This window comes from Neofelis nebulosa, chromosome 11, assembly GCF_028018385.1.
Source record: "Neofelis nebulosa isolate mNeoNeb1 chromosome 11, mNeoNeb1.pri, whole genome shotgun sequence".
Lineage (NCBI taxonomy): Eukaryota > Metazoa > Chordata > Mammalia > Carnivora > Felidae > Neofelis > Neofelis nebulosa.
This window is the reverse complement of record NC_080792.1, coordinates 87,071,468-87,094,763: the sequence shown is the minus strand read 5'-3', so window position 1 is coordinate 87,094,763 and position 23,296 is coordinate 87,071,468. Positions and strand designations below refer to the sequence as shown.

The 23,296-nt window shown below is 47.6% G+C and overlaps 2 protein-coding genes across 14 annotated transcripts in view; one reads left to right on the top strand and one right to left on the bottom strand.

The window, feature by feature from the left end:
* The window catches only part of TCTN1 (tectonic family member 1), a 28,928-nt gene extending 22,653 nt beyond the window's left edge, over window positions 1-6,275 (top strand). For 3 of the 5 annotated variants that reach the window (XM_058691252.1, XM_058691249.1, XM_058691253.1), the window contains 5 exons: window positions 380-467; window positions 1,009-1,147; window positions 2,299-2,461; window positions 4,455-4,580; window positions 5,166-6,275. In XM_058691252.1, the coding sequence (XP_058547235.1) occupies window positions 380-467; window positions 1,009-1,147; window positions 2,299-2,461; window positions 4,455-4,580; window positions 5,166-5,309 (660 nt within the window). In that variant the 3' untranslated portion in view covers window positions 5,310-6,275. The remainder of the gene's footprint in view (window positions 1-379; window positions 468-1,008; window positions 1,148-2,298; window positions 2,462-4,454; window positions 4,581-5,165) is intronic. The other 2 variants (XM_058691250.1, XM_058691251.1) reach the window with 2 other exon arrangements.
* Window positions 6,243-23,296, bottom strand: part of HVCN1 (hydrogen voltage gated channel 1) — a 36,422-nt gene continuing 19,368 nt past the window's right edge. For 8 of the 9 annotated variants that reach the window (XM_058691264.1, XM_058691259.1, XM_058691266.1 and 5 more), the window contains 5 exons: window positions 16,639-16,920; window positions 12,022-12,120; window positions 9,393-9,624; window positions 7,011-7,123; window positions 6,243-6,658 (listed from right to left, as the gene is read on the bottom strand). In XM_058691264.1, the coding sequence (XP_058547247.1) occupies window positions 6,593-6,658; window positions 7,011-7,123; window positions 9,393-9,624; window positions 12,022-12,120; window positions 16,639-16,881 (753 nt within the window). In that variant the 5' untranslated portion in view covers window positions 16,882-16,920 and the 3' untranslated portion in view covers window positions 6,243-6,592. Of the gene's footprint in view, window positions 6,659-7,010; window positions 7,124-9,392; window positions 9,625-12,021; window positions 12,121-16,638; window positions 16,921-17,248; window positions 17,298-23,296 lie in introns of all 9 variants that reach the window. The other variant, XM_058691258.1, reaches the window with a different exon arrangement.

The following is a 23,296-nucleotide window of genomic DNA, read 5'->3' as shown; positions in this document are numbered from 1 at the left end:
TCAATTTTGTACACATAATTAATTGCAAATAAAAAGAAATCATAACTTCTTAGGGGAAAAGGTATCCCAATTTAGAAGTATTACCATCTATACATTTGTACTAAACAAAGGGTTTATGTCGCATGTGTTTGTGAGGAAATCAGGCAGAGTCCTTGTATCTTATCCTTTCTGGGAGTAAGATTTTCTTCCATGTGAGCTTGTTCTTTTATAGAATGATCTACTCCTACACTCAGCAGATATATTTATAGTTCTGAGTAGGGGGGAGGAATTCTTTTATTGGTTGGAAATCCTAGATTTCACTGTGAAAAGCATTTTATTTTCACCCTGTTTCCTTATCAAATTAAGAATTATTTGGGGGCATTTCTTCTTTGTCTTTCAGCAAAATACAAAGCCGGTTCCTCTCAGTGGAAACCCTGGTTATGTTGTAGGGCTCCCATTAGCTGCTGGATTTCAGCCTCAGAAGGGATATCCTTTTTGGTTCTGTAGACAAGGTTGATTTCCCTGTCTACTTGTGTGTGTCGCTCTTCTCTTTATTGCTGAGAGTCCTGTGAGCTGGAGACTAGTTCTGGCCAGAACTTCTCTGGTTGGCTGTGGTGGGTGGTGGGTCTGGCCGCAGAGCACGTGAGGTACGTGGGGTGGTTGGGGGGTGAAACGGCGTGACCCTGGAAAACGTGTTTTATAGTGAAAATCTTAAGACAGAAAAGTTGACAGACTTTTAGATATATTTAATTGCATACTTAAACAGAGACTCTTAAACACATTTAGTGATTTTGAAAAATTGGAAATATTTTAAAGGAGGAACAGTTTCTGAGGATTTTCCTTCTGAGGATCTCCTAATCAGGGAGAATAGAACCGTTTTTTGCTCTGTCCCGGGAAATAACTGTCAAAATCGCAGATGCCTAGAGAAGGGATATTTGGGTTTCACTTCATGTCACACATGTGTCACTGTCTCCTGAAAATCAGACTGCTTTCGTACTGGGTGATTGTCCCTTAACTTTCTGTGAATATCTGGGATTATTCAGACCATGAACAGATATGGACAACTTACTATTCTTCGAAGCACAGCGGAGAAAGACTGCTTAGCACTCGAGGGGATCCGGACCCCAGTGTTATTTGGTTATGATATGCAATCTGGCTGTAAGCTAAGGTAAGAGAGAAACTTGTTTCTTTTGGAACTTGTGTTGATCAGAAAACAAGACATTCCTACTCTTCCCCCATCTCAGTCGAACCTCCCCATCAGCCTGCAAGTGCATGTGAAAGCCACAGTGTGACCTGTTGGCACTAGTGACAGTACCTTTGTTTTCTAATTTTAGTTTTCACAGCCATACACCATTTGTCATGATTCAAAAGAAAATTGTTTAGATCATTTTTCTTATCAGATGTGGCAGAGTAAAAATCTCAAGGCTTTTGGAGATTTGGTTTTAAGGTTGCATACATAGCATCTGAGTTCACAGCAAAAAAAAAAATAAAAAATAAAAAAAAAACTGTCCCTGAAAGTCCTTTCTATATTTCTGAAATTTAATATACATAGTGCAACAAGCCCATTGAGAGGAAGCCTGCATGTGATCTCTGTTTTTACCGTGTTAACATCAAACATACATAACGTAAAATGTCAGCTCCGCATGGCTTACCCTCATTTCCCCCACTCTGCAGGCAATCTCTTGCAGTTCCTATAGCTGAGTCTTTGGAAACTTACTCCCAAATCTGTGAATAACCTTTCTGTAATGCTGCTTCTTGATATTTTGGTCTTATGAATTATTGAGTCCCCACTATGGAAGACCAAGATTTGGCTCTTACCCCTTTCTTCTCCTACCCTACACTTCCCATCCCTACCTCCCCTCAGGGTAATTATAGCATTGTTTTGGTTAGACCAACACATTCCATTTCCATTATTGGTTCTGATCACTTTAGACCAGTATTTCTCTGAGGGAGTTTCAGGGACTATATTTCCACAAGAGTCGGTAGGGGTATGTCTGTGGTCCAATCAATATGTTTGAGCAACACCAAACTAAAGTTAAAAACATGATTCCTTACTGTAAGGAGAGCCTCTAATATGCCAGTGTGCTTCAGGAGGGATGTGGGCATGCAATATTTCCCAAACTTTTGGCCATGGAAACTCTGCTTGTACAGAGCTGACCGAGGTTTCTCAGAGTTAGAGACAGTTTGGCTTCTGTCAAATGATGGGTTTGGAGTGAGAAAATAAAGCAACTGGAGAGGGCACGTGTGTTGTTGAGCCGGTGAAAACTGTTGGAATGAACAACAGCCTCATTGCATCAACTTCTTTTTCCTTCCCATGAGACTGACCAAAGCCATCACGTGTCAGCTCGCAGTGCAGAAAGTGAAGAGCCTCCTGAAGGGCCATGGCTTCCCGGATTATGTGGCCCCTTTTGGAAATTCCCGGGCCCAGGATGTGCTGGACTGGGTACCCATCCACTTCATCACCCAGGCGCCCCACATGAAGGTAAAGGGAAAGCGGAAGGCTGCACCTGCGCGCGAGTGGTCTCTCCTATTCCCACTGCTCCCCCACCCCCGTGGGGAGGTAGGGGAGCTGTTGAGGAGATGGATGGCTCTGGGCCGGAGCCCGGGCTTTGCTGTCAGATGGGCCTGGGTCTTGAAAACTGTTTTTGCCCCTTGTTAGCGCTCTTGCCTTTGAGGGTTGGAGCCTGTTTCCTCATCTGTGAAATAGGGAGTGACGGCTACAGTGTCAGCCACACGGGGTGGTGGAGTTAAATGAGGGACATTCGTGGTGCCTAGTGGCCGCTCCAAACGTAGAAACTACCACCCATCACCATCCTGACCTTCGTACGATCACTGCTGGTGTGACATGAGGCATCGTGACAGGACAGGGGAGTATGAGGACTGTCACAAAAAGAGAGACTCCTCCTGTCCACATCGCTGTCCCATCTCTCGTTCCCTGGTCTATAAAGGCAGCCCACACGTGAGAGCTTTCAGTTCCAAAGTTCCCTGAAGAGTTTAATGGAACTTGACATGCTACAGAGAGGTTCCTGATCACATGTGATTGCTCTGCCCACCTTTTTCTTTTGTCTCAGCCGTCAGAGCGTGGGCTGGTCCCCATCACCGGAGGCGTGCTCTCCATCTTATCCTTTAATTGCCCAGCGTTTGCTTGTGGCAGCTTCTCGGGCCTCTCATTATCTGCTTAGCGAATTTATAGCATGGGGACAATGGGGCTGAGGACTAGCTCTCTGGCTCTGATCCGGCCCTCCTCCCGAGTCCCCGGCAGAGACCCATGATTACTCAGTCCCTGCTGTTCAGCTGCTATGTCTTGGCTCGGGTCTGCCACCTCGGAGCGAGGCAAATTGCTTCTGGCTTCTGGCAGTTGAGTTGAGACATCCAGTTATTAGGACCCCTCAGAGGGGAAAACAGGTTGGGAGGAGAGGCAGTGCAGACATTAGCGTTTTCAGGGGTTTGCTGGTCCAGGGAGCTCAGAGGGCCTGGAGTGGGTTTTGTACTCCCCTTCCAGGAAACTCCAGTAGCAGACATGAGAGCTTGTGCTAATAAGCTCAGTCTCTGCCAGTGGTGTATCGCATCTTCTAATAACAGGATAGTCACAGGGATTTTTTTGCCTGCAAACTTCTTAAAAGGCAGTTCCAAGCTAAGGAGTTCCACCAGTGCCTTTTTGGCAGGCACCAAATTTAGCAGGCTTGGTAGCTTTTCATGCCCTAAAGAGGCGTATTTTTAAAAACTTGTTATTGTGGGGAAAATGTCAAACACACACCCAGAAGTAGAGTATTACAATGGAATCCCTTCTACCGGTCAAGCAGCTTCAGTGGTTATCACATTTGCCAACAAACCAGATGTAAAGGCAGGAAAAAGGTTGGGAGGCTGCTGGCCTGTTCTGCCCGGGGGCAGAGGCCTCAGGAGGCGCAGCTGTGGGAGCAATGCTCTCAGTCCACAGGAGACTTAGTATCTTTGACAACTTACAGACTCATTTCTATATGCTCCTGTGTAACACCTTAATCGCCAACTGATGAGATTAAATAAATGGAAAGAGAGCAACTGCATTTCTTCCAGGTGTGTTTTAACGTGATCTGCAATTAGGTTTAATTTCTGTGAATAACCCCATCCTCTCTTCTCTCCCCACCCAATGCCAGTTTCTCCCCTAAAGAATCCCTGAGCTGAAGTTGGGGCATTTGAAGCCCCGTGTTCCAGTTTGGTGTTGGGATCTCCACAACTTCCCAATAATGGCTGGTCTTTCTAGAAACGGGAGAGCACGGAAAGATGATGCTTTAGGTGTTCAAATATTTTTGGAGCACTGAGTACTTTAAAATATGTGCTCTCAGCTGTTTTCGTCTGAACTTCTAGAGTCTATTCACTCTCTTGTTCAGAACATTTTGTGATATGCGAAACATTTTATAATTAAAACTGAACTGCAGATTAAGTTTGACATGAGGTTGTGTAATGTTCAGACTGGTGAATGGCATTTTGTTTTGCAGGATTCCTGCCAGCTCCCAGTGGCTTTGGTTATAGAAGTGAAGTGGACAAAGTACGGATCCTTACTGAACCCACAGGCTAAAATAGTGAATGTCACTGCAAATCTAATTGCATCCTCATTTCCTGAGGTACGTCTAACTTGAGTACAGAGGTATTGGTTAAGGGGCCCCTGGGTGGCTTGGATGGGCGTCAAGACTCTTGATTTCAGCTCAGGTCACGATCCCAGGGTCATGGGATTGAGCCCTGTGTTGGGCTCCACGCTGAGTATGGAGCCTGCTTAAGATTCTCTCTCCTTTTGCCCCTCCCACACTTTTCTCAAGATAAACAAACTTAAAAAAATCAAGGTATTGGTTAAGATGTAAGTCCAGACAAAACTCAAGTGTGATAATAAAATTTATTCTGTGAAAAAATTATTGAAATTTAAACACCTTAGCAGTCATTTAGTTAGAAAATTCTGACAACAGTTGAATTCACATTAGCGTTCTTGTTTAGATTTGATCCTTCAAATTCATTGAAAATTGAGTTGCGATGGACATTGATGGGTTAGGACAACCTGGGTAAAAGTGGTATCTTTCATCCAAGTTAGTGGCTGATGGGCCCTCCGCATACCTAGGAGACGCACTGACCATGGTCACGTGCGGAAAAGAACGCAACACGTCCCATCTTTGTTAGCACGCTGGAAGGCAGGGCTTGCATCGCTCTTTTTATTACAGACCAACTCAGGAAATGAAAGAACGGTTCTTATTTCCACTGCGGTTACTTTTGTGGATGTGTCTGCACCTGCAGAGGCGGGCTTCAGGGCTCGGCCAACCATCAATGCCAAGCTGCCGTTTAATTTCTTCTTCCCCTTTGTTTGACGTAAGTTTTTAATCAAGGCAATGCCACCACACCTCTAGAATCAAGTGCTGTGGGGCGTGGGCTCCCTTGGAGACCTCCTGTGGTGTTACACCTCTGACCTGTGGGGTTGCCCTCAAACCACACATCTCCTCTCTCCGCTCTCCGCTCACTTCCCTCCTTCTTCCTTTTGGAAATTCTACTTAGTGTGACCTTAGAATGGGGCACCGTCTGGTCTTGGTGATTTCCAGTACTGTCGGCACATAGGTCACGTGTGGAAAGCAAACTGCAGCTTTGGGAAGATGGTACAGGGGACAGACCCTGAAGTAGCTCAGGCATCGAGGCTTCATCCAGTGTATTCCTCCTCTGCTTCAACATGACTTGTTTTAAAAATACTTACTGTTTGTAGTCCAGGCTTTCTTTCCTTTACTGGTCCCGTGGAAACGAATACAAAAAGAGCAAAATTGTACAAAATCATGCAAGTAGAGCACAGGGCCTCATGAGGGGATCTTTCCCCGGTGTCACCTTCGTTACGTGGAGTCTTGGGTCTCATTGCTATTTCGGTGGCAGGCACTGGAGCTCTCCAACGGGTGGGTTGTACGGGATACCACAGAGCAGTTTCTAGCAGTTGATGCTGGAAAGAATAGAGTAGGAGGTCCCGAGGGAAGGAGCTGCTTTTATACATTAATTGCACAGTAATTGAGAAAAAAGTTGTCAGGTGGCGGAACTGGGTAGAGCCAGTTAGAAGCTAGACTCGGCAGAGGAGGGGCTGGGTACCCGAGGACGACCTCCCTGGAGGAATATGCACCAAGAGGAGCTGTTGAGAACAGCTTGGGAAGAGAAGACTTTCTAGAATGGGCTGGTAGCTAAGGTAGCTTTCTTTTTTCCTTTGTCTTTCAGAATGCCCATATGAAAGAATGCACTGGTTCCTCAATATACACGCGAAATGTGAAAAGTACACTGATGAGATAAAATTTTACATACAACTAGTAGTTGTCCAGCTTCGTTCATTTTCAAGCAAAAGTGTCAACATGAGAGAATATAGTTTATGATACACGGTGACGTGGAGTGAGGACGGGATGGGAAGCTCTTGGTCACGCCAAGAAAGGAAGGGCAAGCCTTTCCCCCGCCTTCCCCCCTCCCCCTACCACCTGCCCACCCCGGAATCCAAGCTGGGTGGAGGTGAGGCAAAGGCATCGAACCAAACCTCTCCCCGAAACGGGCCCAGGAGAGGCAGCTGTCTTGCTCTCAGAGACACAAGCCCGTGGAAGCAGGGTCTTCTCTTTGGGGTGGAGCGGGTGCGCATCTAGTTGACCTCACCAAGAAGTCCGTGCTGTCTCAAGAGCTTGTTAAGTCTTTCAATTTCTTGTTCCTGTCATTACAAAAGCAGACCAACAAGTCAGTTTACCTTCTGAGCCTCCCCAGAGATGTGGTGAGCATTCCGCGGGTCCCCCGGATGCACAGCCGAACGAATGCTACACTCCTACTGGAGTCTGCCAGTGGAGCCTGCCTCAGTCAGATGGGGTCCAGTGGGCGACTCCAGTGACAGGAGGTACTCAGAGGAGGGACACTTGACATAGCTCTGGGGAAGGAGGCGATGCCTAACCTGAGTCTGAAAGAACAAGGAAGACTTAGTCGAGGGCTGTGTCCGAGCAAGGGCCTGGCAGGGAGACGCGCAGAACTGAAGGCACACAGGTGGCATTTTCCCAAAACTGTGGTCTTACCTTCTCGGAGCAGCTGAATTCAAGGTGTTGGATCTTGGCGGCCAACTGTATATTCATCTGTTTTAACCTCAATAGTTGCCGTTCTGAACGTGTCTTAACAGAGATAATTATTCCTGTAAAATAATTAAGGGTCTCAGTGATACAGGGTTCTAGTTTAACCACTTGGAAAAAGCCCTGTATTATTTATAAATGTGTCCAGCTGGTGACAGCATGGTTAGTCCCTTAAAGACATCAGAACTAGGAGGGTCAGAGTTTATCTCTGAGCTACTCAGTACCCAGGTGCTCCCCAAAGGAATATTCTTAAGGAACTTTAATCAGACCTGAACTGGCTCCTAAAGATTTCCCTTTAGCCCACATGGGCTAAGAAGTCCTTAATAGTCCCTGACCACATGAGTGTTAAGCTCCTTGACACAGAGCGTGTTCATGACGGCGTGGCTTATTAGCACTCTACACAAAAGCCACGAAAGTACAAGGCTGGAAATGCTCAAGCTTGGCCTTGGAATGGTCACTGTCCTGACTTTCCGCCTCCCACAGCTATGGCCAGTTCAGCTATCAGGCCATCAACAAAGCCTTGGCTGACAGGGGGGTCATCGGCCTTATCTGGTGGCTCCCAAATGCCCGTGCCACAGTGGGGACATGACCTCAAAAGACTGTGCAGCAACTGGGGATGCTCTGTGCCTTCCAACTAAGAGTGACCATGTGTGGACTCGGTAGCCATAGGTCGGGGAGCACTGGCCCCCGGTCCCCAGCATCCTTGATTGTCTGAATCCAGTTGAAGCTTGTGTTGCTTTCTCAGACCTTTCACGTCCTGCCCCTAAATTTGATGGCGATGCAACAGTGCGCATTATTAGGCAGTCCTGTGCCTTGCTACCATTTGGACCAAGAAAATGAACAGAGCTCAGGCTTTTGGTTTTATCTGTAAAAGCACATCTCACAATGGTGTGATAGAGTAATGGGTAGTAACTATTCCGGAGTCGTTCATAGTTTGTAATGGTTGATCCATTTCAATTGTGCTAACCTTTGCATAGAGTATTTCTGTTTGATGAATGAAATAATCGGCATAAGCATATTCAGTAAAGTGGAAAGCTTCCTTCATTTCCTTTGACGGAGCCCAAATTATTATTATTTTTTTAATGTCTGTTTATTTTGTGAGAGAGAATGGGAGAGAGTCCCAAGGAAGTCTCCTTGCTGTCGGTGCAGAGCCCGACACAGGGCTCAATCTCACAAACCGTGAGATCATGACCTGAGCCGAAATCAAGAGTCGGATGTTTAACCCACTCAGCCCCCCAAGTGCCCCCCAAGTGGATATTCTTAATAAACTTTAATCAGATCTGAACTGGCTCCTAAAGCCTGTGGGAGCCTGCAGTGCCCACAGGCAGAGCCCCGCATCAGAGCAGATGTGACCCCTCACCGCCAGCAAGGAAGGCCGGGGTGGGACTCGTTGCTGCCCAGTGAAGGAGCTGCACATCCTAGGACGGGCCTGCCTCACTCTCCTGGCATTGACCTACAGTCTGTCGGGCTGGACGCTTGTCTAGGGATTCCCAAGCCTATCTGGACGCCCAGATCACCTGTTAGCACTTCAAAAACAGACACCCCACGAGGGTCCACCCAGACGTCGCATCAGACTCTCCAGTGAAAAAACAAGAGCCCTGAAGGGGAGTCTGGTGCGGTGGGTCTACAGACAGGCTTCAGAACAACCTGACTCGTTCAGGGAGAGCTGAACCAGCTGGTGGTCACTGGGTCCACCCAATAACAGCACAAACATGGCTTCTCTGAAACAGAGCCTCCCTGCACCAACAGGGTGTGTACGAGGACTATGGTAGAGCATTCTTTCCCCAAGCGTGTTCTCTAGGGCCAAAGTCTGCGTCATGTTAAGAGGTGTTGTATCTCCCCCCAAACTGTCCAGTCTGTCAGTTTGGGAAACAGTTCTCAAAGTCTTCCTCATGTTAACAAGTGCTGTGACTTCCTCAAAGGGCCAGAATCTAGTGTGCAGCATTTGTCAGTCTACTCGCACCCCTTTTGGATGGTACCCCTCCCAGTGGGTGGGGTGCGGTGGAACAATCTTCGGGAAAACACCGAACAACAAAGGTGCTCTGGGGACCAAGCTGTAGGGAGTAATGAGGCATTCGTCTGACCCCTTCTATAAATATCTTCTAATTATCATGAAAACAAGGCCTACAGGAGAAATGTGGTTCCTCTTTGAGCATGTGACGCCGTGTCGATTTGTAGCCACAGAGGCAGTGGTAGGAACCAACTCCGATCACCCCCTTTTTCCCTAGAAAATGCTAGCCAGAAGGAGGAGGAACCATGGCCTCTGGGTCCACACTCAGGCTGTGCCCACCCTCCAATTCCCTCTGCAGCCCGGGAGTGCAGGGAACATACCGTTGATGATCCGGGCCACCCGCCACAGCCGGAGCAGAATCAGTAGGCCAAGAGCCTCAAACTGGTGCTCATGGAACAGGAGGACAATGTCAAGGATGAAGGAAATCACCACCACGATGGTGTCCAGGATTTCAAACTTGTGGTGGAAGAACTCCAAGCGGAAGACATATAATTTTAGAAAAATCTCCATCATAAAGAAGGTCAAGATGGCAATGCTCATGCAGTGAAACACCTGGAGAGGACAGAGGCAGCACAGTGAGTGCAGATCCAGGGCTGGTCACAGGCTGGGGCAGGGCACACAGACGAGCTGGCCTTGAGTGCACCTGCCCGGGCACCGGAGAGTGAACTCATTGATTTGACCCCAAACTCCACGGGCGCAGTTCTTGGCCTGGGAATACGGCCGGAACACCACAGACCGGGGCTCTGCCCTGCCTGCCCTCTGACAGGCAGTTGGGCAATGGCAGGATTTGAAAACCATGTCCTTTGGCCCGGTGACTCCAATGCTAGGAATCTATCCTACAGCTAAGCTGACACGTGCACAAAGGCATGTTGTAGGGATATTCGCTGCAGCATCATTTACAGACAAAAGATCTTCTATATCCTTTGCAGCATAGAAATATTAGAGGGCATCTGGCAAATGCATTATGGCACCTCCATATGGAGCACTGCGCAAAGGACCAAGGCTGACTCCTACGTACTGACGAGAAATGATCTCCCAGGTAGGCGGTAATTGAAGAGGATTGCTAGATCTTTATTTATAAATACTACGTTTCCTTAAAGTAACCATTTCCATTCTAGGACAGGGAAAGTACAAACTCAGCTGGGACATCGTCTTGCGCCAGAGAGCAAGAAATGCTCAGAGCCTACGGAGCTATGTTAAAAAGATACAGTCAGTTTGAAGAGGCTCACAGTGACCAAATTTGGGACAATTTGAACAGTGAACAGAAGGACTATGATTATCATACACTGAATACACCCAAAAAAATCCAAGAGTCCCCCATAGTGATATGTATACACACATGAGGGGAAAAGGAAAGCTCTTCTTTATATATATAAAAAGATTACCACCTACTAGATGTAAAACGAATGATGGAAATCTGAGTTCGCATCCCCCAATGTATTCACCGACTCAGACAGTGACCATCAGGTGGACGCTAATTGGAGAAGAGGATTTTTGCATGGCAGTCAAGTGTCACTGCAGATTATCTATAACTGCAAAGGGAAAGTGTCCCTGGACAGTGGAACAGCTCAGCAATTACTGCCTTAAGTGGTCTCAGTGAGGATCACTGGTAGCGATGTGCTGTGCTATATAAAGAAAACACCCCACCAGCCAAGAACTCTTGCTAATTGTGCCTCCGGACCTCACCTATGGTGTACAGGGGATAGGGGAACAAGCTGGAAGGACCTCTGTGGAAACAGGCAGATCCAGAACACGGGACACTTAACAAGATGACTGGCTGCACTCCAAAAAGTCAGTGTCCTAAGGGGAAAAGATTAAAGGTGGGAGGACTCTTCTAGATTAAAAGAGCCTGTGGAGATATGACCGAGTATAATATCAGACGTCTGGATCCTAGTTTGAAAAAATAACAAAAACATTATAACAGATACTCTTGGGACAAATGAGGACATTTGAATATAAACTGGTTATTATAGAATCATTGATAACTTTTCAGGAATTGATAATATTGTGGTTCTGTAGGAGAAAGACCTTTTTTTAAAATTTTATTTAAAAAAATTTTTAATGTTTATTTTGAGAGAAAAAGAGAGAACAGGGTGGGGGCAGAGAGGGGCCAAATCAGAAGCAGGTTCCAGGCTCTGAACTGTCAGCACAGAGCCCGATGCAAGGCTTGAACTCACAAGCCGTAAAATCATGACCTGAGCCGAAGTTGGACACTCAACCGACTGAGCCACCCAGGTGCCCCAGAAGGACCTTATACTTAAGCAAGTTGAAATATTTGTGTCCTAATGTCTAACTTACTTTCAAATGGTCAAAAGTACATGGGTGTGTTTGTGGATATAGAGAAAGCAAATACAGCAAATGTTATTTGCCATTTTTCATAATAAAAAGTTGAAGAAAAAGGCACAAGAGAGTGAGTACAGCAGGTATGTCCGTGATTAAGTTTAGAGAGAGAGGAAAAATATTCCGGAAGGACTCGGGCTGGCCACAGAAGAAAAGCTAGCAGCTGCCTTGGGAAGGCTGGACAAACGTCTGGGGCAGGCTCAGGCAGCAGCTGTGAACTGGGGGATAAACAGTGGGCACATCTCCAACATGGGGACCGCATCAGAATGTTGACAGGCAGAGAAATAGCTTGTCTGCCCCTAAAGATGGGATAGTAGCCCTCTCTCGGTCAGATCCTCCCTCTAGAAGCAGCAGCAGGCTCCAGCTCCGCGGTCTAGCACCACTTGAGATTCGAGCCATCACACGGAATGAGAAGGTTTCTTGTTTGTAGTAAATGCTTGTTTACAGTTTGGAAAGAAAGACATTTTCTCTGCTCTTTGGTTAAAAGCACCCAGTCAACCTACTCCGTTAAGGACTTGCAACTCCCAGGCGGGTGCCGTCTGCCCCACTCTGCCCGCCTCAGGAAAGAGAACAGAACTGAGCCGTATTAAAGGGCTGCTGACACACTACCTTGACGGCGTTCTTGTCAGCCTTGATGATCTTCAGGTCCAGAATGAGCTCAGCGAGCACCAGGAGGGCATCCAGAATGACCAGGCAAATGATGATAACCTGCAGACCAAGGGAAGGCACAAGAAACATTAGGCCGGAAACATCTAGGGGAAACCGTCCTGGGTGAAGCTGCCAAGGATGGGAGGCCGCGGCCCACAGTCAAGCGCCTTCCAGGCCTGTTGCCTGCGCCCCCCCCCCCCCGCCCCTCCTTCCACCCGCTGGGAAGTGTCTGTCCCCCTGGAGCTTCTCTGTGTGGCTGAGTGACACTCCGTCACCACCAGTCTTCCTATTCATTCACTGTGTCTCAGCATCTCTCAAGCCAAACTGCCGATTCCTAGATGGCAAGAAAATGTTTTTTAAGTTTTAATTTTTCTGTTTCTGGAGATCTTCTTGCCAGGGTACGCCCAGAACAGATGTTCGGTAAATAATTAAAAAGATCTGTCTCACAGATCTGAGTCATGGAAGGCCTCCAGGGACTGCCTGCTTCAGGCAGTCGGAGTACAGTGATGTCCACGGGACACACGAAATAGCTTCCGTCCAGAGCCGCGAATATTTGCCCAGCTCACGCGTGCCCATTAGGGGGCCAAGGGCAGAGGGAGTCCTGGGTCTCCTGGGGACTGAAGAGAGTGGTGGGAGGAGGACCATCTTGCAGGCTCCGTGAGAGCGGGGTGCAGTGAGGGCGTGCTCTCACCAACGGGGGTGGGGGGGGGGCATGGTGACAGTGACGATGCTGGTGAGGCCTCTAATGGCAGGGTGGGGGTGACGGTGTCCGGTGGCGGAAATGGCAGCGATGGGAGGAGACCCAAAGGACGCCGTGTAACCCCTCTCTTCCCTCGGGAACTGTGGACCCTCCCTCGCCTCCCTCAGGGCCCTTCCTACGTCCAGCACTCCGGGGTAGATTCCGCAAGTTCATCTGCCATTTTCTTGGCAGTGCCCGCAGTTTCGGGCTGAAACCCAACAGGCCTGTGTGAGGATGGACTAGTAAACCCTTTGACCATTTCAGCCCGTAGCTAATTATTTCAGTAATTACAGTGTTCGGTGACATGGTTTACTGTGAAAATTGCATGCCAAATTGCTCTGTAATGAAGTTTTCACACATATTCAAATTCAGTAGCCCACTAAAGATTCCAGCCTCTGGCAGGTCGTTTTTCCTTTTCTTTCTTTCTTCATCCTTGGTTTTATTTTAGAGCTGAAGGGATGTGAGAGCTTGTCTGGTCTAAAACCAAGGCACAGAGACATTAAAAGCAGACTGAATATTCAGCCGTAAAACGGAAGCGGCTCTGGCACACTGCAGCATGAGTGACGGGGAAGACGTGACGCGGAGGAAGAAGCCGGGCATCCAGACCACGCGTTGTCTGATTCCATTCCTATGAAGTCCCGAACGGGCAAATCCGTACAGACAGAAAGCAGATTAGTGGTCCCCGGGGGCCCGAGGGTTATTATTTAATGGGTACTGGATCTCCTTTTGGGGTGACAAAAACATTCTGGAACTAGACCGTGGTGGGAGTGGCACAACACTGTGAATGTACAAAATGCCACTGAATTGTTCATTTTAAAATGATTAACTTTAGGGGCACCTGGCTGGTTCAGTCAAGTCAGTTAAGTGAATGACTCCTGATTTCGCCTCGGGTCACGATCTCACGGTTTGTAAGTTCGAGCCTCACATTGGGCTCTACACTGTGTCAGTGTGGAGCCTGCTCGGAAGTCTCTCGCTCCCTCTCTCTGTCCCTATCCCACGTGCACTCTCTCGCTCTCTCTTAAAATAAATAATTGTAATAAAATGATTATGTGAATTTCTCTTCAATTAAAAAAGGTGAGACAGACCGAAGGTCATAAAACTACAATGTCTGGGCTCCAATCCTGACCACTGTGAAAAAATCCCCAGACCCTGAAACTGCCACTTCACAAGGCAGTGCTATTTCTGAGGGGAGTCATGTCACAAAGAGAAAAGCTGAGAATTCAGGGAAGCCGGTTAATTCCAAACCCAGATGGGGCAAAGACGGCCATGGTGAGAGTGAAGGCTATGGGGCCGCCAGCCCCGGGGCTGGCTCCTGCGTTGGCCTAGACCTGGGGCACGTCTCTCAAGCGTTAACTCCAAGCTTCAGCGTACTCTTGGAGAAAACGCGGTTGACCACATTTTACACCCTAGAATGACACAGGGAGCATTACATGAGGTAATGTGTGAAGGGTGCTTATAAGGCACAGGGCCCGGCTGCAGTGAGCAGGTAATAAAGTGAAGCTCCTTGACCTTCACAATTGTCCTCCCCAGCTCAGCCACCCTGTCCACCCATGGATTCCACAGAGGCCCAACACGCCCTATATTCTTTCCCTTGCTTGTACCATCCTGTGTGAGAAGTGATGGCAACTAACTATATATCTGGTCACCTAGGCTGCCTCAAACCACGGGACCAGGTAGAGAACGCATCCAAGAAAGAGATTCCAGAATCCTCTCGCATGCTGATTCTGCCGGCAGAGATCAAACCCCTGCGCTGGTGTCCCCACTCCGCGGTGGCCTCCCCGAGCCTCTCCACAAATCCAGTTGTGTCACTCCCTCCCACCCACGCATTTAGACTTTCCATGGCTGCCCACTGCCCACAGATGACCTTCCAGCACCTCCTCTCTTGCCAAGCTATCCCTTTACTTGCTACACGGAAGCCGATGTGGACCCTTCTCAATTCCAGGAATATGACAGGTCCTTTCCTATTTCGGCCCTTTGCAAACACAGTCCCTCTGCCTGGAAAGCTCCTCCCCCCCCCATTCACAGAGCTCAGCCCTGCCTAAGCTTCAGGTGTCAGGTGAAATGTCACCTCCTCCACTACATGTCTTCTGACACCCAATCCCGGGTCAGGTGGCTCCCTGCCCCCAGGATCTCTCGGAGCCCCCTTCTGTTTTCTTACGGAGGGCTTCCCTTCACTCATAACCAGCATCAGTCTGGGTGATGGTTCCTGGAGTGCCTGCCTCTCCACAGACCGTGGGTCCTTCAAGAATAAGGACAGGGACACATCTGCCATGCTTGCTGCTGTACCCCTGGCACGCAGTGTGTGCTTGAGAAGTGACTGTCGAGTGAATGACTAAGCATCTCTACTTATGTTTCCACAGTCAGGCTTATCCAGTAGGAGTGTCCTTAGGGGTCCTGGCGCAGAGGGCCAGGCCTGTGCCCCCTCGGGAGGACCTCCCAGAGCTGGGAGGTCCAGGGTTTCCCTTGCAGCTGGAGGGAAACTGACGCCTTCCTTCTGCTCCTGAAATTGAGGGTTTGGGATTTCAACCCCAACAACTTAATACCACGTTTCCTTTCCTGTCACAGCCGCAGAGGAAAGTGCTGAGCTGCAAGGCTTGTTGGGCTGTTTGGCCTGCTTCGTTTCTCTAAGCTCCGCAAGAATGAGAAAAAGACCCAAATTTAAAAAAAAACAAAAATTTTTTTTTTCTGTTTTACCCTGGAACAAAGTCAGTGATGGGAGAGGCAAGGGCTGTTTCTGCTTCCAGAAGGGAAGTCAGCTTTGGGAGGCGCTGGTTTATTTTGCTTTAGGAGGACGCCAGCAACAGGGTCCCCAAAATGGCTCCATTACAGGACCTGGGGGTGCTGCATGCTTGCTTAGTATCCCTGGGCCTCGAATTCTCCTGGGGCTCTCAGAACACGTTTCCAGACACTGCTTGCCCACTTTGGGGCTGAGACGGGGCCAGCCAGACTCGACCTGCGCTTGTCTTTCGAAGTCAGAAGATGCCAACAGACACTTCGCTATTCTCTCAAGTCCACATCTCCCTCTCATGTTCTCCCCTAACTGCACCCCGAGGTCAGCCGTGGGGTACACTATGCAGATCGCTCTACAAAATTAGAGACTGAAGCCCCCAGGGTGATGTGTCTGGGACACGGGACCCATCTTGGCTTTGCTCAACTCAGGGCACGCACTCAGTGTTTGCTGAATGAACGCAGGAACATTTTTTTCTGGCTCCAGCGTTTACTCTTTAGTTTACTTTTTGTGCATCATAAAATCTGCATAACCTAAAATGTACCATAAAACATTTGAATCATTTTTAAGTTGGCTTATAGTTCAGGGGCATTTAGCACAATCATCACCACTATGTAGTTCTGGAGCGTTTTCATCACTCCAAATGGAAACCCGTATCCGGTAAGCAGCCCATTGCCATTCTACCCTCCCTCCAACTTGTTACCACCAACCTGGTGTCTGTCTCTACGGATTTGCCGATTGTGAACGTTTCACACAAATGGAATCATACGGTATGTGGTCTTTGTGTCTGGCTCCTTTCATGGAGCACCACGTTGTCAAGCCTCCTCCACTTTGTAGCAGGTGTCCGTGCCTCCTTCCTCCTCCTGGCCGAGCATGGACAGACTACATTTTGTTTATTCACTCATCAGGTGCTAGACCTTTCACGGACTTTGGATTGTGACTTACTTTATCCCTGACAACACGGGATCTGCCCAGTGCTGGACGGGGCACCTGACACATGGTTAGCATTCAGTAGGCATACAGTGGCAGAGACGGGTTCCCACCTTGGCCTCGTGACTCTTGGCTGACAGCTCTGCCCCACCCTGGGCATCTTGGGCCTCTGCCCACCTACCTGAAACCTGTGGGAGCTGAACAGCTTCCTCAATGTGGTCCTGAAGTCTAGGGGGGGCCTGGGCGCAGGGACAGGGGCCGCAGCCGGGTCGGCAGCTCTGCCCTCCTCACCGGAGGCAGGTGTTGGTGGCGGCTGCTCCTCCTCGTCCTCCTCATCCTCCTCATTCTCCCATTTCTTGTAGTTGATGTTCCAGGCATGGTAATCGTCCCCAACGACAGTGAAATGCTTCAAGAACTTGCTCATCCTCTCTGCCGGAGCCACTTTGGCCCTGCGGGAGCCAGCCTGAAGAGGGGGGACAGCGAGCAAGTGCTCAGGTGGGGGGGACGGCCCTCAGAGCCTGTCCAGGCCACTCAGACCCCACGTTGCTCGGGCAGGGAGCAGGGTCCAGGCCGGGCCAGGCCGTGCAGGGGAAAACAGCCCTGGCGTTCAGAGGACCGTGCAAGCAGAGACCGTGAGGTCACGGTGGTTTCTTGTGCTTTTATTTTTGGAATCCGGGGTCTCAGTGCCGATGAGGCAACAGGAAACCCCAGAACCCATCAGGCCTGTCACTATGGTCTGGTTGGCAATAACCAATGAAATTGGTACCACAGCTCAGTCACAAAATACCCACCACGTGTAAATACCGGAAGAGTGGCCCCATGGTTCAGAGACATCACAACCTGAAAAACCGGAGGTGAGAGTTGGCGGGGCAAGGGTGTGGAAAGTCAAAAGTAAAAGTACCCAGAGTTTCACGGAAAAGTGAGGCCCCTCTCTTTATGCCACAGATTAGTTCTTGATATGTGAGTGGCAAATAGCTTTTTCCCAAGTTCGGCCAGTGCTGTTTTAAGTACACTATGGACAGCTGTTTAAAGACAAATGACTTCAGAGCAAAAAACAAATAATCCTCCTCCCTTTGCCCAGCTTGCCCTGTCAGATAGCAAGTTTCTTATGAAGTTCAATAATGAAAACTTCTAGGCATGAGTCCAAGAATGGGCAATATGATCAGTGGATTAGGAAAAAAAAGCCCCAACCAGACCTATTCTCCTGTAGGAAATGTATGTGATGGTGGTGGCAATGCAGATCAGTGGGAAGAGGCTGGAGAGGTCAGAAGACCTGGCCTTCACAAGAGGAAGCAAACATAAAAGATCCCTACCTCACACCCTACACAGAATCTCCAATGCATTAACCATAACATTTATAATTAAAAAAAACCTTTTAAAGTCTTAGAAAAAAAATATTGGCAAGTGTTTTTATGACCTTCAAATAGGGAGAGGTTGATTAAATAAGACACAAAACAAAGCAAACACATTGATTTGATTCATCAAAACTCAAATCTATCTTGGGGTGCCTGGGTGTCTCAGTCAGTTGAGTGTCCAAATCTTGATTGCAGCTCAGTTCATGATCCCAGGGTGTGGGATCAAGCCCTGTGTCAGGCTCCATGCTGTGTGTGAAGCCTGCTTGGGATTGTCTCTCTCCCTCTGCCCCTCTTCCCTGCTGGTGCTCTCTCTAAAAACATCATCGACAAGAAAAGCAAAAAGCTTTTATATCACATACACACACATACCCACAACCCTACCAAGTTAAGACACACCACAGACTGGGTGTGACACACACATTATTTGCAATGTATTTAATAGAGGTTTAGTGTCCAGAATATATATAAAGAAATCATACAACTTAAAAAAGAAAAAAAAAGACAACTCCATTGAAAACTGCCTGATATTAACAGGCAGGTCACATGAAAGGAAACCCAAGTGGCAGAAACCCACCACCTCACTAGTACTCAGGAAAATGTGAGTGGCAAGAATTCTAAAGTCTGCAACAGCAAATGTTGGCAAAGATGTGGGCCATCTCTTGAACACTGAGCACAGGCATGGACTCTGGTACCACTGTTCTGGGAAACAATCTGGCATCGTTTTGTCAAGTTGAAGAGGTGCATATCTTCCTTAATAACTAGTGATTCCATCCCTAGAAAGACTCCAAAGAGAAACCCCCCACATGTGCTCAAATCAGTGATATGTTCAAGAACGTTCGCTGCAAATGTTCATGTAAATGGTGGGAGAGAGAGGAATGAGCCTTTTCTATTCACACGATGGCATACTATACAGCAGTTAACACAAACGGACCGCGTGGCTCTAGGTCTCTGATGACGTCCATATACCCACTTGGCGGCACTGAACACAATAGGTCACTCCTTCCCTCACACACTTGTTTCACTGGCTTCTGGGATTCCATATTCTCCTGGTTTTCCTCCCACCCCAATGATTACTTCTTACCAGTCTCTTCTGCTGGATTCCCTAAGAGGAAGACCTTACATTTAAGAATTGACATTCCCAGGGCTCAGGCCTATGATCACCTCTCTTCTCCATGCTCAGTTCCTAGGAATTCTCATTTGGTGGCACAGCATTAACAGCCATCTGTACACTGATTATACATAAACACCAGCTCCAATCCCGTTCTCAAGTAAGGGCATCACCCTTAGTTATCTGAGAGCTATCTTATACCTAGCAAGTTCAAGGCAGAATTATTCATTTGCCACCCAAACGTCCCCATCTCAGTTTGTGGCATTCCATTTGTCTAATTCCTTAGGCCAATACCATTGGCATCATTCTTTAAATGTCTTCTTCCTCATTCAGTACTTACCTAACAGCAAATTGTTGGCACTGCCTGTAAGCTAACTTCCCAAGGAAGACCACCTCTCCCCACCATTTCTTGCCATCTCCTGCCTAGATTACTGCAGCAGCCTCCCACCTCCTCCCCATATCCATTCTTCGCACAGCAGCGAGAAAGAACTTTCTCAAACATAAATGAGATCACTTCATGCCCTTCCTTAAAACTCTCAAATGCTTCTTTCATCACACTCAGGCCCTCTTCTGGGAACTGTCTTCCCCTAGACATCTGCATGGCTCACACCTTCACTTAGTCAGGCTTCTACTCAAATATCACCTCCACTGAGGCTTTGTCTGGTCGCTCTTGCCCACTCACACTGTGTCCACTTACTCTGCGTCACTTTCCTTTATTGTGTTTACTGGCGACATTATATGTGTACCTGGCTGTCTGTGTATTATCTTCCTACCTCCCCAGACTCTGAGCTCCACGGAAGTGGAACATTTCCATCTTGTGCAAATGACATACCCAGTGTCTTGCACTTAATACACACTTGAAAACACTCAAATGGTTAAGTGACTGAACAAATACACAAATGTGGACAGATCTTTAAAAGCATGTTGAGGGGTACCTGGGTGGCTCAGTCGGTTAAGCGTCCGACTTCGGCTCAGGTCATGATCTCACGGTCCGTGAGTTCGAGCCCCACGTCGGGCTCTGTGCTGACGGCTCGGAGCCTGGAGCCTGTTTCGGATTCTGTGTCTCCCTCTCTCTGCCCCTCCCCCGTTCATGCTCTGTCTCTCTCTGTCTCAAAAATAAATAAACGTTAAAAAAAAATTTTTTTAAATAAAAGCATGTTGAGTTTAAAAGAAAAATATAGAATGTGAATATAAACCACTTATATAAACATGTAAAAATAGGGGCGCCTGGGTGGCGCAGTCGGTTAAGCGTCCGACTTCAGCCAGGTCATGATCTCGCGGTCCGTGAGTTCGAGCCCCGCGTCAGGCTCTGGGCTGATGGCTCGGAGCCTGGAGCCTGTTTCCAATTCTGTGTCTCCCTCTCTCTCTGCCCCTCCCCCGTTCATGCTCTGTCTCTCTCTGTCCCAAAAATAAATAAAAAACGTTGAAAAAAAAATTAAAAAAAAAAAAAAAACATGTAAAAATATATGCAAAATATTACTATATGCGGTTTTGGGAGTGTGTAAAAATGGGAGTGTAGAGGCTTCTGGGTGGCTCAGTAGGTTAAGTGTCTGACTTGGGCTCAGGTCATGATCTTGCAATTCTTGGATCTGAGCCCTGCGTTGGGCTCTAAGCTGACAGCTCAGAGCCTGGAGCCTGCTTCAGATTGTCTGTCTCCCTCTCTCTCTGCCCCTCCCCTGTTCATACTCTGTCTCTCTCTCTCTCAAAAATAACCATTTAAAAAAATGGGAGTGTAAACATACAAAAGAATGGGATTTCTGCTTCGGGTCATGATACAGTAACTAGTACCAGATTAGGCCTCTTGCCATAAAAACAAACAAACAAACAAACAAAACTGTAAAACTGGATAAAACACATGAAATTTACTGTGATCCCTGAGAGAAGAGAAACAGATGAGGTGAACCCCACAATCACCTGGCTTTCTGCCTAGAATTACTTTCTGGACTGTGGCAGCAAAGATTATAGTTCAAGGCCTCTCCCCCTCTCCCCACCCCCCACCGCCTCAAGAATTTACATGGCAAAATACCCAAGGAAAGGAAGCTCTACAGAGAAGGAGCTCCAAAAATCCAACTTTGGCTGAATTCTAAACAGCTAAAAAGCTGCCAGAGATGATACAACGCTGGGCTGGGAGATGTGTGAGTTCCAAACATCCCTAGTACCAATCTTGCTGAACACCCTGGGGGCATTCAGTAGAAATTCCAGAAAAGCCATGCCTTATACGTAGTCATAATCTAGTTCTGTAGTAAGAACTACCTTAGACCTGTCCCAGATACACTTAAAAAGAAGCCTTGGAAAGATCAAGCAGATCCCCAGGTAAACTGACTGCCTATTGGAACAAAACTCAGATTCTATTAGGGAGGACAACAAAATACACTCAACAAGGCAGCATTTATAAATGGATAGCATACACTAAAAAATTATAGAAAAATGTGGCCCGTAACCAGTAGAAACATTAGATTAGCTCAAAATGGACAGAGATAATAGAACTGGCCAACAAAGACTTATAAATAGCTATTATAAATATGTTCAAGGATTTCAAAGAAAATAGGAGCTTAATGAAGAAATATAGAATCTTTTTTTTTTCCAGTTTATTTTGAGAGAGGAGGGAGAGAGAGAGCACGATCACACATGCAAGTGAGAGCAGGGAAGGGGGAGAGAGAGAGGGAGGGAGAGAGAATCCCAAGCAGGCTCCAAGCTGTCAGTACGGAGCCTGACACAGGGCTCTATCTCACGAACTACAAGATCATGACCTGAGCTGAAATCAAAAGTCAGACACTTAAGTGACTGAGCCACCCAGGCGCCCCCAAATATAGAATCTTAATAGAGAAATGGAAACTATTTTTAAAAAATTCAAATGGGCTCAAATCTGATTAGATAATACAGGGTGAAAGATTAGTGAATTTAAAGACAGAGCAATAGAAAATATCAAGCAGAAACGTGGTGAGAAAAAAGGCAGGGATAAAAACCCAGAGCCTCAGGGACAATATCAAGTGGTCTAATATGCATGTACCTACAGCCCCAAAAGAAGATGAGAGAGAGATTAGGGAAGAAAAATATTTGGAGAAAAAATGACTGAAAAAATTTCCAAATTTGACGGAAAAATATAAACATGTAGATCCAAGAAGCTTAACGAACACTTAGGAGGACAAACATAAAAATGAATGAACTAGAAGGAGATACCAAATTCATGATGGTGGCTGCCCTTGGGGAGTCATAAAGGTTAAAAACAGAAGGGTTCAAAAAGCACTTGAATGCTCTCTGAAAAACATCTTTTCATTATTTTACTTTAAATTTTTTTATTTTAGAAATTGAGCAAGCAGGGGAGAGGGGCAGAGGGAGGGGGAGAGGGAGAGGGAGGGGGAGAGGGAGAGGGAGGGGGAGAGGGAGGGGGGGAGGGAGAGGGAGAGGGGGGAGGGAGAGGGAGAGGGGGGAGGGGGAGTGGGAGGGGGAGAGGGAGAGAGGGAGAGAGGGAGAGGGGGGGAGGGAGAGGGAGGGGGGGGAGGGGGAGGGGAGAGGGGGAGGGGGAGGGGGGGGAGAGGGAGAGGGGGGGAGGGGGAGGGGGAGGGACAGACTTAAGCAGGCTCCATGCTTAGAGTGAAGCCTGATATGGGGATTGATCCCTGACCCCGGGATCATGACCAAAATCAAGAGTTAGATGCTCAACCGACTGAGTCACCAGGGGCCCTGGAACACCTTTTTAAATTACAAAAAAATTTGAGGAAAGTATGACAGAATGTTAACAGCTGTCAATTGAGGGTGATGATTATAGAAGTACTCGATAGTATTTTTATTCTTTTATATTTTTATACTTTTCAAAGTAAAATAAAATGATCTTTCTCCAACAGTACACCTTTGATGCATATTCAGACTTTTTTCATAAACGGTTTCACGAGCTCAGAAAAGGTTAGAGTCCAAAGGGATTAACTACGGTGATCTCCCCTCTCTGATTCCAGGTGGCCTCCTCTGCCCAGTCTCCCATATGGTTCGGGTGCCTTAGGAGCTCCCAGTTTGAGACTTCCTCAAACAGAAGAGGTACGAGATACGAAGAGGTCCAAGGAGAGCTTATGACCACCTGAGAGTAAACCTTCTGATTTTTTCCGCATCCACAATCCTGGAGCCTGTTTGGCTCTCATCTCCCCACATATGCTGTCCATTTCTTCCTCCTCCCCAGTCCAAGTCTTCATCCCAAAGATTGCAACTGTTTCCTTATAGATTTCTCTCCCTGGACTTGGTTCTTCCAGTGCATTTTCCAACCAGCAGCCCAAGCAGGCCTCATAAACCCTCACCTCTGATCATAGTATCTGATCCTATCACTGTCCCCTGTTTTTTGGATAAAAATCCAAGATCCTGGGGTGCCTGGATGGTTCACTTGGTTA